The sequence below is a fragment of the Leptonychotes weddellii genome, chromosome 6 (genome assembly GCF_054177405.1).
Source record: "Leptonychotes weddellii isolate Sample4059 chromosome 6, ASM5417740v2, whole genome shotgun sequence".
Taxonomy (NCBI): domain Eukaryota; kingdom Metazoa; phylum Chordata; class Mammalia; order Carnivora; family Phocidae; genus Leptonychotes; species Leptonychotes weddellii.
The window spans coordinates 15,267,245-15,280,636 of record NC_138374.1 but is presented as its reverse complement, the minus strand read 5'-3'; the positions used below and the strand labels follow the sequence as shown (position 1 = coordinate 15,280,636).

General features: G+C 48.0%; 1 protein-coding gene across 10 annotated transcripts in view; it reads right to left on the bottom strand.

Moving 5' to 3' along the window:
* Positions 1-13,392, bottom strand: part of NRAP (nebulin related anchoring protein) — a 71,129-nt gene that overhangs the window by 7,594 nt on the left and 50,143 nt on the right. For 9 of the 10 annotated variants that reach the window (XM_031040347.2, XM_031040352.2, XM_031040349.2 and 6 more), the window contains 7 exons: positions 12,324-12,428; positions 11,084-11,182; positions 9,088-9,192; positions 8,626-8,733; positions 7,438-7,749; positions 1,680-1,784; positions 801-899 (listed from right to left, as the gene is read on the bottom strand). In XM_031040347.2, coding sequence (XP_030896207.2) covers positions 801-899; positions 1,680-1,784; positions 7,438-7,749; positions 8,626-8,733; positions 9,088-9,192; positions 11,084-11,182; positions 12,324-12,428 — 933 coding nt within the window. The remainder of the gene's footprint in view (positions 1-800; positions 900-1,679; positions 1,785-7,437; positions 7,750-8,625; positions 8,734-9,087; positions 9,193-11,083; positions 11,183-12,323; positions 12,429-13,392) is intronic. The other variant, XM_031040358.2, reaches the window with a different exon arrangement.

Genomic DNA, 13,392 nt, shown 5'->3' with positions numbered 1-13,392 from the left:
AAGCTTTCTCTTAGTTGCTATTTTGAGAGCAGAGATCTAAGAGTTGCAAAGAATTTTAGGAAGGGATGGAGTCTCATCTACTTTTAGAGAGGAAAATATAGTATTGAATATTCTGATCCTTTTCCAAATTCAATTTGGGCTTCGCAAACGTGAACCTCTCGGTATATTTGGACTCTGTGTGACCAGGGGTCGGCTTTGTCACTGTGTGTGCAAAATCAAATCCCTTGACGAGGTCAGAGAAAAAATATTTAACTTCCTATACTTCGAAATAAATATAAGAGAGAAGAAATGAGGCTAAATCATACAGAGAGAGTAGAAGCAGAAAAAAGCTTTTAATATAGCTGTTCTTTTTTTTTCTAACTGGGTTATGTTCAGCTTTTAATTCCATTACCATCTATCAATAATTAAGATGTATCTCATCTAGTGTTTAGTAAAAGATCATCAATAATACGCAGTATTAATACTGTTACAATTATGAATCAAACCATAATATAATTATGAACCAAACCATAATAACCAACCATAAATTGAGGACTTACTACATTCCCCATACTTGCTAAAAGCTTCACATACATTTATTTATTTAATTCTCATTTAACTCACTTAATCTTATGAAATGGCACTATCATTGCCCTCCTTTCAAATAAGGGAATGGAGGTTAGGAGAGAGCAAGTAACTGGCCCTTAATCACCCAGGTAGTAGGCATCTAACCCAAGCTCATGCTCTTAAGCACTGAGTACTGAGCAGCACTACCCACTCCTGGGCACCCACCCCTGGGTTGGTGATGAAAACATACCCACCTCATTGCAGTGCATGTAGCTGTTCTTGGCATGAACCAGGTCTGGGGAGTCAACCACTGTGGTGAACTTGATACTGTCTGGTTTCTTACGGTATTTGGTCTGTAAGAGAAAGACACAGATTCCCACGAAACAGTTGAATACCATGCATTTTTCTGAATGCAGCTTCACCCGACCTACTCAGTACCAGGTGTGCTAAGGACACTACTGGAAAACAAGTCTCTCTTCTTGGTGGGTACTTCACAGGGCTCCAAGCTGCTTCTGTGATAAGGAGTATTTTACAAATATTTACTCTCCTGCACCATTCCAAGGCATATCACAATAAAGGAATTCAGTAGAGGGAAGGACTCAGCATCAATGTCCTTAGACCCTGTCCAAGTAAGTCTGGCTACTAAGAGATGGAAGAAGGCAGCACCACCCTGGAGGAGATTCTTCCCCAGGGCAGAATCTCCAGGCCACCAATATGGTGGGCAGTTCGGTAAAGGTAACCATCCCTCTGCAATGTGTAATGCCATCTGAAATCAGAAAACCCCAGACACTGGACACTCTGCGTAAACTCTGTAGGTGGATGGCAAAATTCTGCTCCCAAGAAAACAATGGGTCAGCTTAGCTCATAACGACCTGATGTGCCAACTGAGAATCTTCTAGTGCATCATCTATCTCTCATTGCCCATTCTGGAACATGACTTTAACTCCCCAGCAAGTGAACTCATTTGGAGGGAAATCTTGTTTTGCTTATGACTGGGTTGCAAAGAACAGGAAAAATGGTGGGGGTCCAGTGGCCATGGGGCCCTCTTGGGGTTTCCACCCCATAAGCAGTTTCCCTCTTCAGGAGGAAATAAATACCAGGTTGCATTTATGACAGAGTTGGGTGAGTGGTACCTCGCTGATGAGTTCTCCAGCCTTCTTTGCACTCTCCAGCTGTGGGGAGCTCAGTGTCAGCCATCCTGTCCCCTTCATGCCCATCAGGTCTGACTTGTAACGAAACTGTGGAAAGAAGATCATTGGTTTTTACCAACAGAGTGCCAGTGACTGTCGGGTTATTTCAAGGTGCCTGATTTGTAATAGCATTTGTATTCATCTTCACCGTAACACGTCATCGTCTTCATTTGGAGAGCACTGTGCATATCGTTAAGTCAAACTGTGTGAATTTGTGCACTCCGCCAGGAATTAAATAATGGATCGTGCAGAAGATCCAAGCAGGCCCCACCTGTGAATGGGCAGGGTTAGAAGCCAAGGTAATGGAGGCACATGATCGCTTAAAGAGTGGAGATCTACACCCAAGCCCAGGCATCAGCCTGGATTATTCTGTTTCCTTCTGGCAGTGAGGCGACTACCTGCCTGCCTGCCTAAATAGAACAGTTTTACCCACCTTCAGGTGATCAAAGGGCCCAGAGTTCTGGGTCAGACTGGCTGGGGCTCAGAGCAAATCGCTTCACCAAAATGTGACTCAGTTTCTCTCTGTGATAGCTGAAGGTCATGACAACCCTTCTGTTCTCATGAGAACACCTGAGAGGCCTTGGGAGCAAAGGTCACTTGATGCGTTGGATCTGGTTTTGTCTGGGGGGGGGGTGGGGAGTGGGGTGGGAGCAAGGGGGCAGAGACAATGCCAGCAGGACTCTAAGAACCACACACACTTAGATACAACCAGCCTACAGCATGTGAGCCATTTTAACTTTTTTGTGCCTGGATTTACCTCCCCTTTCCACTGTTGGCTCAGGATTTGCTTATATCACAAAGATGGGCTGGGCCTTATGCATTTTCTTCATTTTAAGGACTCAGAAGATTAGAACTGGAGCAGCATTCCTGGGAGAAAATCCTAAGCAGTGAGTAGGACAATGGGTCTGATTAGGAGTCTCCTAAAACGTTAAATCTTATTACCATTCCACGATCTGCCCACCATTACCTAGGACGAGACAGTCACAGGAATCCTTTTCTTCTTCTCTTTATGGAAATGAGGCATTTTTAAGGGTGGAAAAGGACTCGCTAAGGAAATCTAAAATCTGGATCTAAACGAAGTTGATAGCGTTTCTCTAATTTAGATATAAGCTCTGCTGTAACGCAAAATATCACTCCAGAAACCAGTCTTCTGGCCTTTTTAGTTTCCTTTCATTTCAGGATTCACAGCGTCCCTCACAGCTGGCCTCAAAGAGGGTCCGTTTCTGATCTACTGTCTGCTGGTTAATGCCCCTGTGCAAATTCCACTCTGCCTTCCGACTGGTGAAGGGAGGCGTCACTCAGGTTCAGGAGCAGGTTTCAAAACCCCATGTCAGTAAGATTGCTTTGTATGCCGCGATCTTTCGGTCTACACCGGCAAAGCTTTTGCCTTCCACTCTGATAAAGAACAGAGAAAATTGGATAAATTTCTAAGTTAGAGAGAATAATCCTACAGGGCCTCTTCACAGCCGGGCCTTGCTCCTTTCATACGCAAGATGAAGTGGGGAGCACTCTTTCAACTTGCCTTTTGTTGAGCTGAACAGTACAATCGCAGGGAAGTCAGAAAGCAAGATGCAGGTTCCCCAAAGATCTGACTGGGCCTCAGACTCTCTTATAAATGGATTGTCTCTTGATATTTCAGCTCCCAGGCCAGGCTTGACTATTCACGCAGACCCTAAAAACAACACACCTGCCCCGGACTTCATGATGAAAGAGGGGGAGAGAGGAGGGGAGCCGAGAAGATCAGCTACCCAAAGATGGTTTTGAAGAAGGATTCTAAGATAATAAGAGACCTCTCATGCTGCCCAACTGCACCTGGCTTCCCCAGATGGCAGTCTTGTTGCTTTCCCTTGCACAGATTACGACCTGGAGGCCACCTTCAGATTCATACGTGGGGTTTCCCGGCACCCCCGTTTTGGAGCACAGGCTGCAGTTTTGGGTCCCCAATTTCCACCAGTGTCAACAACTGGACCCAGAGGAGACCAGGGGAGGAGGTATATTTGTCATATTAATGAGAATCTTTATAATCGCCCTCTTGCAGAGGGTGTGGTTTGCTTTAGACTCATCTCATGCAGGGTTCACGCCACGCTGCAAAGGCGGGGTTCCTATACCTGTCTGCAGAACAATGGTGGTGTTCAAGGGACTGTTCAGATTCTCAGAAGAGCCATGGGCAGCTGTCCTCTGGGTGTACCAGACAGACGGTCCTTAAGAGAACCCTTAGGAGCCAGAGCACCTGGGTTCCTAATCCAGCCACCGGGGGGAGCCAAAGAGCACCAAACCAGGAGTCCAGAGACCAGAGCCCAGTTTCGCCTCTGACTTGCGGTGGGGTCTAGAGCAAGTCATTTCCCCGCCAGCCTGTGACCCTGGGCAAGTTACTTAAGATCATAGGTGCTTTAAGGGCGCCTGGGTGGCTCAGTTGGTTAAGCGACTACCTTTGGCTCAGGTCATGATCCCTGAGTCCCGGGATCGAGTCCCGCAACGGGCTCCCTGCTCAGCAGGGAGTCTGCTCCTCCCTCTGACCCTACCCCTTCTTGTGCTCTCACTCTCACTCTCTCAAATAAAGAAAATAAAATATTTTTTAAAAAAAAGATCATAGGTGCTTTAGTCACCACATCTATAAAACTGGGAGTCATGTCAGTATGTACCTAGATACTAAATGAGATAGTTTGTGCAAAATATTGAAGTAAATGCCCGGTCCAGAATAAACATTCCATACATTTTAGCTATTGTTATTGTTTTTGTTTCTGATGGGGAAACGGAGGCTCAGAGAGCTTACGGAGTCTACCCAAGGTCATGCAGCTGTAAAATGTGGGGTCAGGGCTGTCCCCTTGACAGTCCCTGCAGGTGCTTTTCAGGACTCCCCACAGCCCCTGTGCAAGATCATGGCCATTCACGGTAGAGCATTCCCTGGGCAGAGTGTTGTGTCTCAGATATGTTCCAGAGGCAAGCACGACCCATGCATGGCTTGAGCGATCACAGCCTGAGACCTTTGCCCTAGGGGTGAGCACCTCTTGGCTTCCTCCAGCCCAACCCACAGCTTTCTTTCTGGCCTGAGTAGGAGAGGGCAGGAGAAGCAGCTGCAGCCCAAGGGTGCTATTCCTCCCCCAGCCTCCGCCGAATAGAGTGAACACACGTGGAGCCTTTGTTCCTTTTTCTATACAACATAACCACATGAAATTAGATTTTCAATAACAACCACAAGAAAACTGAAGCCTCAGAACCAGCCAGACGTTATGGGGCGTCCTCTGTTCATAGCATCTTGGAATCCACACCCCCCAAATTAACAAACTTCAAGTCTATAAAGCAATGCATGAAGCACAATATGGTGATTTAAAAAATTAAGCAACAGTTTCTCAGCATTCAAAATATTAATACATATCCTATCCCATAAAATGTCCATTTCAGAGTGCCAACCACCATTTCTTAGAAAGTCCTCTTCTTTTTAGATTGTTCTTCCTACTTGTTTTAGTGCTAAAATATGCTTTCTTTTCAGAAAAAAAAAAAAAACTGTGATATAAATGGTAGCTTGAGGTAGTATTTAGTTTTTATTCCCTTAGTAAAAAAAAAAACTGATAATATATTGACACCACCATCTTATAAACATCTATCCACAAATGCTGAAATCTGAGGTCACCAATCAAATCAACCCTCTTTGCTCTTCTGTTGGATGGATGGAGGCCTAGAAAGTGAAGGGACAGCTCGAGGACACACACCCAGTATGTGACAAAGTGGGGCTTCCAAAGAACATCTTCGGGCTCCTGGCCCAGCTCCCCCTCGCCTCTTCCAGATGACCTGTGTATCTCCCTCTGGGGTCTGCCCCACCCCAGAGGTTTCTTTCCCCCTTCCCCTCCAAGGAACAGCCCTCTGACCAGAGGGTCAGGCCATGAGCTATTCTTGCAGGTGGCAGGCTGGCCATCTAGCAAATGGAAGGCCTTTCCAGTGGAACAAGGGCGAGCACCTTGGTAACTACGTCCTCTGTATGGGGCCCAATGAGGTCCCCCTGCTCCACACTCGACTTACTCGTGAACCCTGTGATGTTGTTCTTCCAGCAAATTGTGATGAATAATTAGGTGATCATTAAACCACGACCACACTGACTCATAAGGAACCCCAACTTATGTGTTTATAAATATTCTGCCTGTGCCATATAATTCAACCTAAGAGCAGTCGCAGCCCTCAAGACAACCAGAATCGACAGGCTTGGTGTAGAGAACAATCCAAACAGCCAACTCTTACTGGCATGTTTCTATGGACCACGCACCACGCTGGGTGCTTCATGTAGACCAGTCCTCAACTGCCAGCTGGGTGCAATGCTGTCCCCCAGGTACATGTGGCCACATTTAGAGACATTTTGATGGTCGCCCCGGGGGAGGGCGGCACCATTGGCATCTCCTGGGTAGAGGCCAGGGAGGCTTGCAAGGCACAGGGCGGGTCTCACAACAAAGAATTCTCCAGCCCCGGACATCCAGGGCGCTGGAGTTGAGAAACCCCGATACGGATGGGAAGGGTTAATGTGACAACAGTCCCATGAGCTGTGTTCTAAAGTGAGAGTTCCTTCCTCGTGGGGCTGCTCGGAGGCCTGCAGAGACAACGTGTGCAAGACCTCGTGGCACAGCGACGGCGCACAGCACGTGCTTCATACATGCTGACCACGCCCACGCTCTGTCGTTCGCACGTTCATACGTGCTGACCACGCCCACACTGTCGTAGTTAGTACGTCCGGGTAGAGGAAGCTGAGGAGTGGAGGGGGATGGGACTGACTCCAGCATGTGTGGAAGGGGCTCCCCACCAACCTGCTTGGTGCCCTTGCCTGGGTGAGGACCTCTCCCTTCTGAGTCTGTGTCTACACCAGGGTTGTAGGAAGCATGACTCCACTGCCTTGAGCTCCCTTCCCAAAAGCAAGATGGATGAGATCGTGGGTTCTGGGACCAGTGCTGCCTGGGCGTCTCCTGCATGACCTCGTCTGTAAAACATGGGTCACCACTGTCCCCACCTCATGGCATTATAGCAAGAGGGACAGTAATGACAGTCGGTCAGCGTCAGCCATGATTGGATCTACTGTTTTCTGGTCATGACCTTCACCCTGCTGCACAGCATCCAGCCCACAAGCTCTCTCAGACCCCACTCCGGACCACGTCCTCCTCACTCACCCACTCAAATAAGCTGAGGCTCCTCCAGCTCAGGGACTTGGCCTTTGGATTTGCTATTCTGTTGGCTGGCGTGCTCTCCCCTTCCCTCATCAACTTTGGTCTTTGCTCAAATGTCTTTTCAGTGGCAACTGCCCGGACCCCACCCCCAATTTAAAATTGCACATGTGCAGGTCCACACACACCTTCACACCTCCCCACTGCCATGCTTTGTCTGTCTCCACAACATGTGTCACCATCGGACATACTACATATCCTACTTCCACATTCTGTCTGCCTCCCATGTAGTGGAAGCCCCATGAGCACAGCAGTTTTTTGACTCTTGTTGACTGTGGTTTGCCCAGGGCCTGTAATGGTGCCTGGTACATAATAGGTGCTCAAGAAACAGTTGCTAGGTGATTGATTCCAACCTAGATGACCTAACATAGAGACCCAGCAAGTCTTGGTTGGGGATGTGGGGGGGTGTCGGAAAGGCTAAGGAAGAAGCAGAGATTTACACCCAGTCTTGGTGGGAGGAGGAAGGTCAGGGGCTAGTGTGCAGCCCGAAGGCCCCCTACCTCACTCTGCAGGGCATGAGCTCTCTTGGCCCAGGACATCTTCAGGTCCTCCGGCAGAGCCGTGAACTCGTGGCACCGTGTCCTGTAGTCATGGTCGCTGGCGAGGGCCTGGGCCTTCCTGGCGTGGACCAGATGCACCATGTCCAAGGGCAGGTGGCACTGGGCATGGCTGCTGGCCGCCCTCCGCCTGTACTGAAGCTCGCTCTGCAGCTGACCCACCTGCCAGCAGTGCTGGAGCCAGGGGTCGTCGCTCACGCTCCGGGCCCCGATCAGCCTGCCCCGCTCCTTCACAAAGTCATGTCTGTAGAGAAACTGCAAGGGAGGACCACCGTCAGGGGCCGGCGTTCAGCCTTGCTTAAATTCCACCTGCGCGTTTTCACTGCAGACCCTAGAAAAGTCACCTGTTCTTACTCGAGGAGGTGATGATTATAAGAAAAACCACAGCGAGGTTGGCCTGAGAGCGTGCTTCCTCCCTGGGGGATGAACAATTAAAACATTGCTCCATTCTTCCTATCTAATTAAAACCAGATCCTCAGAACCAAAGAAGGGGCCCACTCCCCTTAACATGTCCTATGGCCAAAAGGAATTTATCAAAAAAGGTAAAAGAGAAACTTGTACTTTAACCGTGCGTACTTGGCAAAACATGAAACCCAAAAGACAGGATCCATTTATTTGAAGTCCACATTTTCTGTGATTTGTTTGTGGGAAAGAGAAAGTCACCTTCATGTCCCAAAGCTATGACGCTATCAACAGAGTGGCTGAAACACAACTAGCAAATCCTCACACCCATGTGTGAGACTACAGAGAGCCAAGAGGGAGCTGTGTTAGGGCTGGGTTACGATTTCTATAGCGAGTTCTCTTTCGAATTCCAGGTGAAGCTGGGCAGTGCACGTGTTACCAGCGGAGGGAGGGGGAGGTGGGGATTGTGGCCCAGACACTGCAATTAGAAAGAAATCGTCGTCTCTTTCCTGCTGGAGACCTTTGCCTGAATTTAGCCTCTGATTAACAGAGCCTTTCTTTCCCTCCCTCCGTCAAAGAATCTCATTTCTAACTAATATATTCTGCAGGTGACATCCTGTCTCACAGGGTGATAGATTTGCTTTAATTCAGGAAAATCAGCCGTAGACATTGTTGTACATGAAGTTAACAGAAATTAGGCAAGATGGAAGGTCATATCATTCAACTCACATCACTGGCTATATCTCCAGAGATGCGAGCAGCCTGGAAGGGGAGAGCGTCTATTGTCAGCTTGTAGCCTTGAGCACGGAGATTACGCCAAGACTCCTGGTATTTTGCCTGCAGTAGGAACACATGTAGATCTTCTTTAAAAAAAAAAAAAAAAATTACATGAATCGGCGAACAAAGGCTACCCCTTTCATTTGTAGTACAGGGTTCCGGAATCAATTTCTGACGAGCAAAAGCTCTCTCTTTTGCAAAGACAATCTCATCAGCCCATACGCTGTAGTGCGTGCTCACGCATTTGGACACTACACACTTGGGAAAAGGCATATTTACCGAGAGCATCGAAAAGACATTTTTTTTTTTTTAAGTTTCTGGGAACCCCAGAAGGGTCAGTGGGAGGTCCCATCACAGCCACAGATATACGCAGCTTTGGAGCCTGTCTGAGCCTCAGCAACAAGAAAGGCTTACGTCACTCAGATTGACTGCATTTGTTTTCGCTCGGACAAACTCGGGCAGCCCCAGGGTCACTGTGTACTGGTGCATCTCATCCTCTCCGGCTGCTTTATAGAGGCGCTGGGTAAAAGAGAAGAAAGAACAAACAAGGAGACAACGCTGTGTCTTTCTGCAATGCTGGAGGTCCCTCGTTTGCAAGTGGGAAGTGGGTTTGCGGAAGGCCCCTCGCCGTGTCGTGGGTACACCTTCTGCCTTGGGGAAGATCTTTCTCTCAATAAAGACAGTCTTTCACGAGTCAAATTGAGTGATATAAAAGGAATATGTAAGGAATTGCAAGTTGCTTTTGATGGGGCTCAGGACAGGTTACCCCAAAATATGGCACCTTGGCGTCCTGAGTCCTTTAAGCTGAAGGAATGTGAGACGCAGCAGGTGTTAGAAGAACTCTTCCTCCTCTCCTCTCCTGACGCAGGTCATAAGAGCCTCCTATGAGAGGTGCCCTCCCTACACCCAGAGGAAATGAGCATCCTTATCGCCGAAGACCAAGGGCTGCTGAGAGGAAGCTGAGGGAACAGACCTTGCTAAGTGCACCCCTGTTCTTAGGTCTATCACATCTTCCCATGACTTGCTACTCTTCATCAAACCTCGTACAAAAACGTTCATGTTTAACCATTTCTTCTGGTCTTCGTCTCCTTATGAAGGTTCCCATATCATGTAAAACTCATATTAAATAAACTCATATGCTTTTGTTTTGTTAATCTGTCTTTGGTGACAGATTCCCCACTGAGAACCTAAGATGGGTAAAGAAAAAGGTGTTCTTTTTTTCTCCCTCCTCTACACTTTACTCAACAATAGGCCAAGGAAAGCAAGCACATTTAGGAACGTCATTAAGGTTCTTCTCATTGTAGGCTTTTCCCTTGAGGATGTGGTGTATAGACAACAAATACTAAGATCTGGGAAATTTAGGAGAAGCTCTGGTTGGTAGAAAAGAGGCTCCCAAGCCCTGTTCTGCACCCTTTACTAAAGCCCCGGCTCCTCCCATGAATGAACTCATGCCAGTGTTGAGGCCTCAGCCAGTTCTGGAAACACCTGTTCTCATGATCAGAAATGGGTCTGTGGCTGGTGAGTTCTCCAAGGCCAGAGGCCACCATGAAAGGCACTGTTACCCAAAGCATCCGGCTCACACAGCAGGCAGGAGAGGCTCCAGAGGAATTTAAAATTGAGAACATCGCTACACAAGCCCTTGGGAGCATTCTTATCCCAAGCTGCTGTGTCTTACTTTTTGACGGTGAGAGTGGAACCTCACTGTATAAATAGCCAAATCTCAACTGACTTCTAAAAGAGTCAGAAGTAGAATGTTTAAAACTAAGGACAATGCCAAATTTAATTCTCTGCCAAGCTCAATTTCTATTTCAAATTTGCAAGAGAGCCCCTAAAAAGTAGAACCAAAGGGGCTGATGTCATGAGATTCCTTCCCCTCTATGCCCCTTCACTAGAGATGATTGAATGAAGTGAGCAAACAGCAGGTGAGGGGAGGAGGCAGAAATTCCAGAAGGCTGACAAACACCACACTACATAACCACCCCTGGGTAACTACACATCCTCCCTCTACTAATCATCAGAATGACCGTATAAATGCAGTTAGCCAGTGTGCACCTAGAAGGAACAGATGAACGACGGATCAGTACTTCTCAACTTCAACACGCAGAGGAAACCTGTGAGGATCCTGCTCAATGACCTTGTGGATTCAGTGGGTCTGGGGTGGGGCCCGAGGTTTGGATACTTGTGCTGCTGGTCTGTGACTGCCCGTGGAACTAGAGACTAAACCTGATTTCCAACTAGGACTTCCTTCCTTCTGAAAAGTGTTTACATTCCATATAGGACATTCTTTTCTTTCCAGAATTCCATGTAAACACTTGTGTTTTTCCCCAGCCCCAATCCCACAAATATTCAAGCATATTTTGAACAATCTAGCAGTTTTTTAAAAGCCCATTCCAAAGCCATCCGATTTTACCTCATTGGTAATCTGGTTGCTGAGTTTTGCATGAAGGAGGCTGGGAGTGTCTGTCACAGCTGTGTACTTGAATGACTGGGGATGCTGACGGTATTTACTCTGAGGGAAGAAGACGACTTCATAAGGCATAAAACCAGAAGCAGAACAAGCTCTATAAGTGCTAGTTATAAAACCTCACTTCGCAGCTGCTAGTCCATCCCCCAGAACCCAGTCTGACACCTGCTCTTGCGGCCTCTGTGAATGTGACTATTGAAATCCACGTTTTGCTCCCGACCTTTGCTCAAGGGAGACCCAGAGGTCCTCAGCTTTGGGGGTATCCCAGAAACAACTGTGCAGCTTAAAAAAAATACATAATGCCTGCATCCCACCCTGGAGACCAGGATTCAGTCAACTGTCCGTGGGCCCAGGCCTCTGTGTTTTTTTAAAGTTCCAGAGAGGATTCTGAGGCACCACCAGGTTCAGAAACCACTCTCTTTTGAGATTTCACTGGAAAAGGAAAGCACAAAGTTCAGTCTAAACTCCCACGGTGAGGCCAGTCCTGTTTTCTCAGAGCATCTAATCAATGTGTGAGCCCACCTGATACTTCCAGTGCCTTCCATCATGCCCTCCTGTCCTTGCATCTACAGCGAGTGGAAGTCCCAGAGCCCTTGCAGGTGTAAGTAAGTTTCCTCAGGCGTTCAAAGAGCTTAGAATCCTAGACTTCTGTATTTTTACCATGAAATTATCACCAAGCTTATAACAATCATTTCCCAGCCACCAGAGAAGCACGGTTGCTTAGATTATTCATGTCAATCCCCTAAAAACTAAATGAGAGAGGTAGGAGCACCCCCATTTGACTGATTAAGAAGTTGAGACTCAGAGAGGGCAGGTGACAGGCTGGAGGTCACACAGCAAATGAGTGCTGGCCTAGAATTTCAGTCTCCCCATCTGTTGATCTCCAAGGCCTGCCTTCTTGTCACTGTACCCTAGGAAAGCAGATCTTACGAGCCAATGAATAATTCTTATGGGTTCACAGAAGAACCGGCTTGGTATTTGCAAAGCTGCCTTAAATGGCATCCAATCTGAATGGAGAATCTAGTAAGAAGAAGGGCCCGGCAAGAGGTAATGCCGTGAGTCGCCATTGTTAAGTTGAACATCTAGCTCGCTCTAGCAGTGAGCGGCAAGCTGAGTGCTGGGAGGTAACTTCTGCCATGGAAATAGGCTGACACCCATCACCCATCCGTCCAGGGTCCCCGGTTACCTCACTGATGAGTTCAGACGCTTTCTTTCTCCCTTCAATCTCCAAAGTGCCCGGAATGATGCAGGGAACGCCTCGCATAAAGTTCAGGTCTGACCGGTACAGATTCTGTGAGAAACAACACAAGGCATCAGAAAAGCCAAACTCACAGGACAAGGAAGCAAAGAGACGCCTGAGGACACACGGCAGGACAACATCATAATTAGAACGCAAGGCCACGCCAAGTCTCTGCAGAGAGATCATCCTCAGCGCACACACAGCGCCTCTCAGTAAATGTTCATTGGGGGAACAAAAACGTAGGTCAGGACAAAAGATCTTCTGCTGTCACTTGTCTCAGGAGCTGCAGAGGGATGAGAGGTGGGTTTTTATCTTAACGTGGGCTCTCAGAAAATAAACGCTGGAGCGGATTGTGGTTAGGAAGTCAGTTGTCTTGGGGCAAATGTGGAAATGATGGTTTAATAGGTCTTCTAAAACAAAACCCAGCAGCAGAGGGTAACGTTAATTAATCATGGCTTAAGAAAGAACTAATAAATGAATCCAGAATCATCTGGCACAGGCCTGAGTCTATCACGGGTAGGGGCGAGTGCATGTACCTGAGTGATTTGGGCTGACAGTTTAAAGGGTCCCCAAATTCACGCCCCTGCTGCCACCAACATGCCCCTCTGGGCATTCTGCCTTCCAACTGCTATCACGATGAGAGGCAGGGCAGGCGAGGGCTCCACTCAGGCGACACATGGGCCCGGAGCTGAGCGTGGCAGCTCCCTCGTTCCTGCAGCTGCTCTGGGGCTCCTGACAGTTCATGTCATCCAGTAAACACTGTGCACAGGCAGCAGATTCGAACAGACGACAGAAACCCAGATCTGAGCACCCCTCTGCTTCCAGGCCCCGTCAGACCAGGAAACAGGCTTTGTCAGTGTTTTGCCCTCCAATCCTGGCCCCTTAGTTGCAAACCCCATTGCACAGAAACCCAGCAAGCTGGGAAAAAAGGGGAGTACCGAACAGGACGCCGCTGCCTGTTAAAGGGAGACATCCAGGCTCTCTTCGGGAGTAAGGAAATCCTCAATGCTTCCCA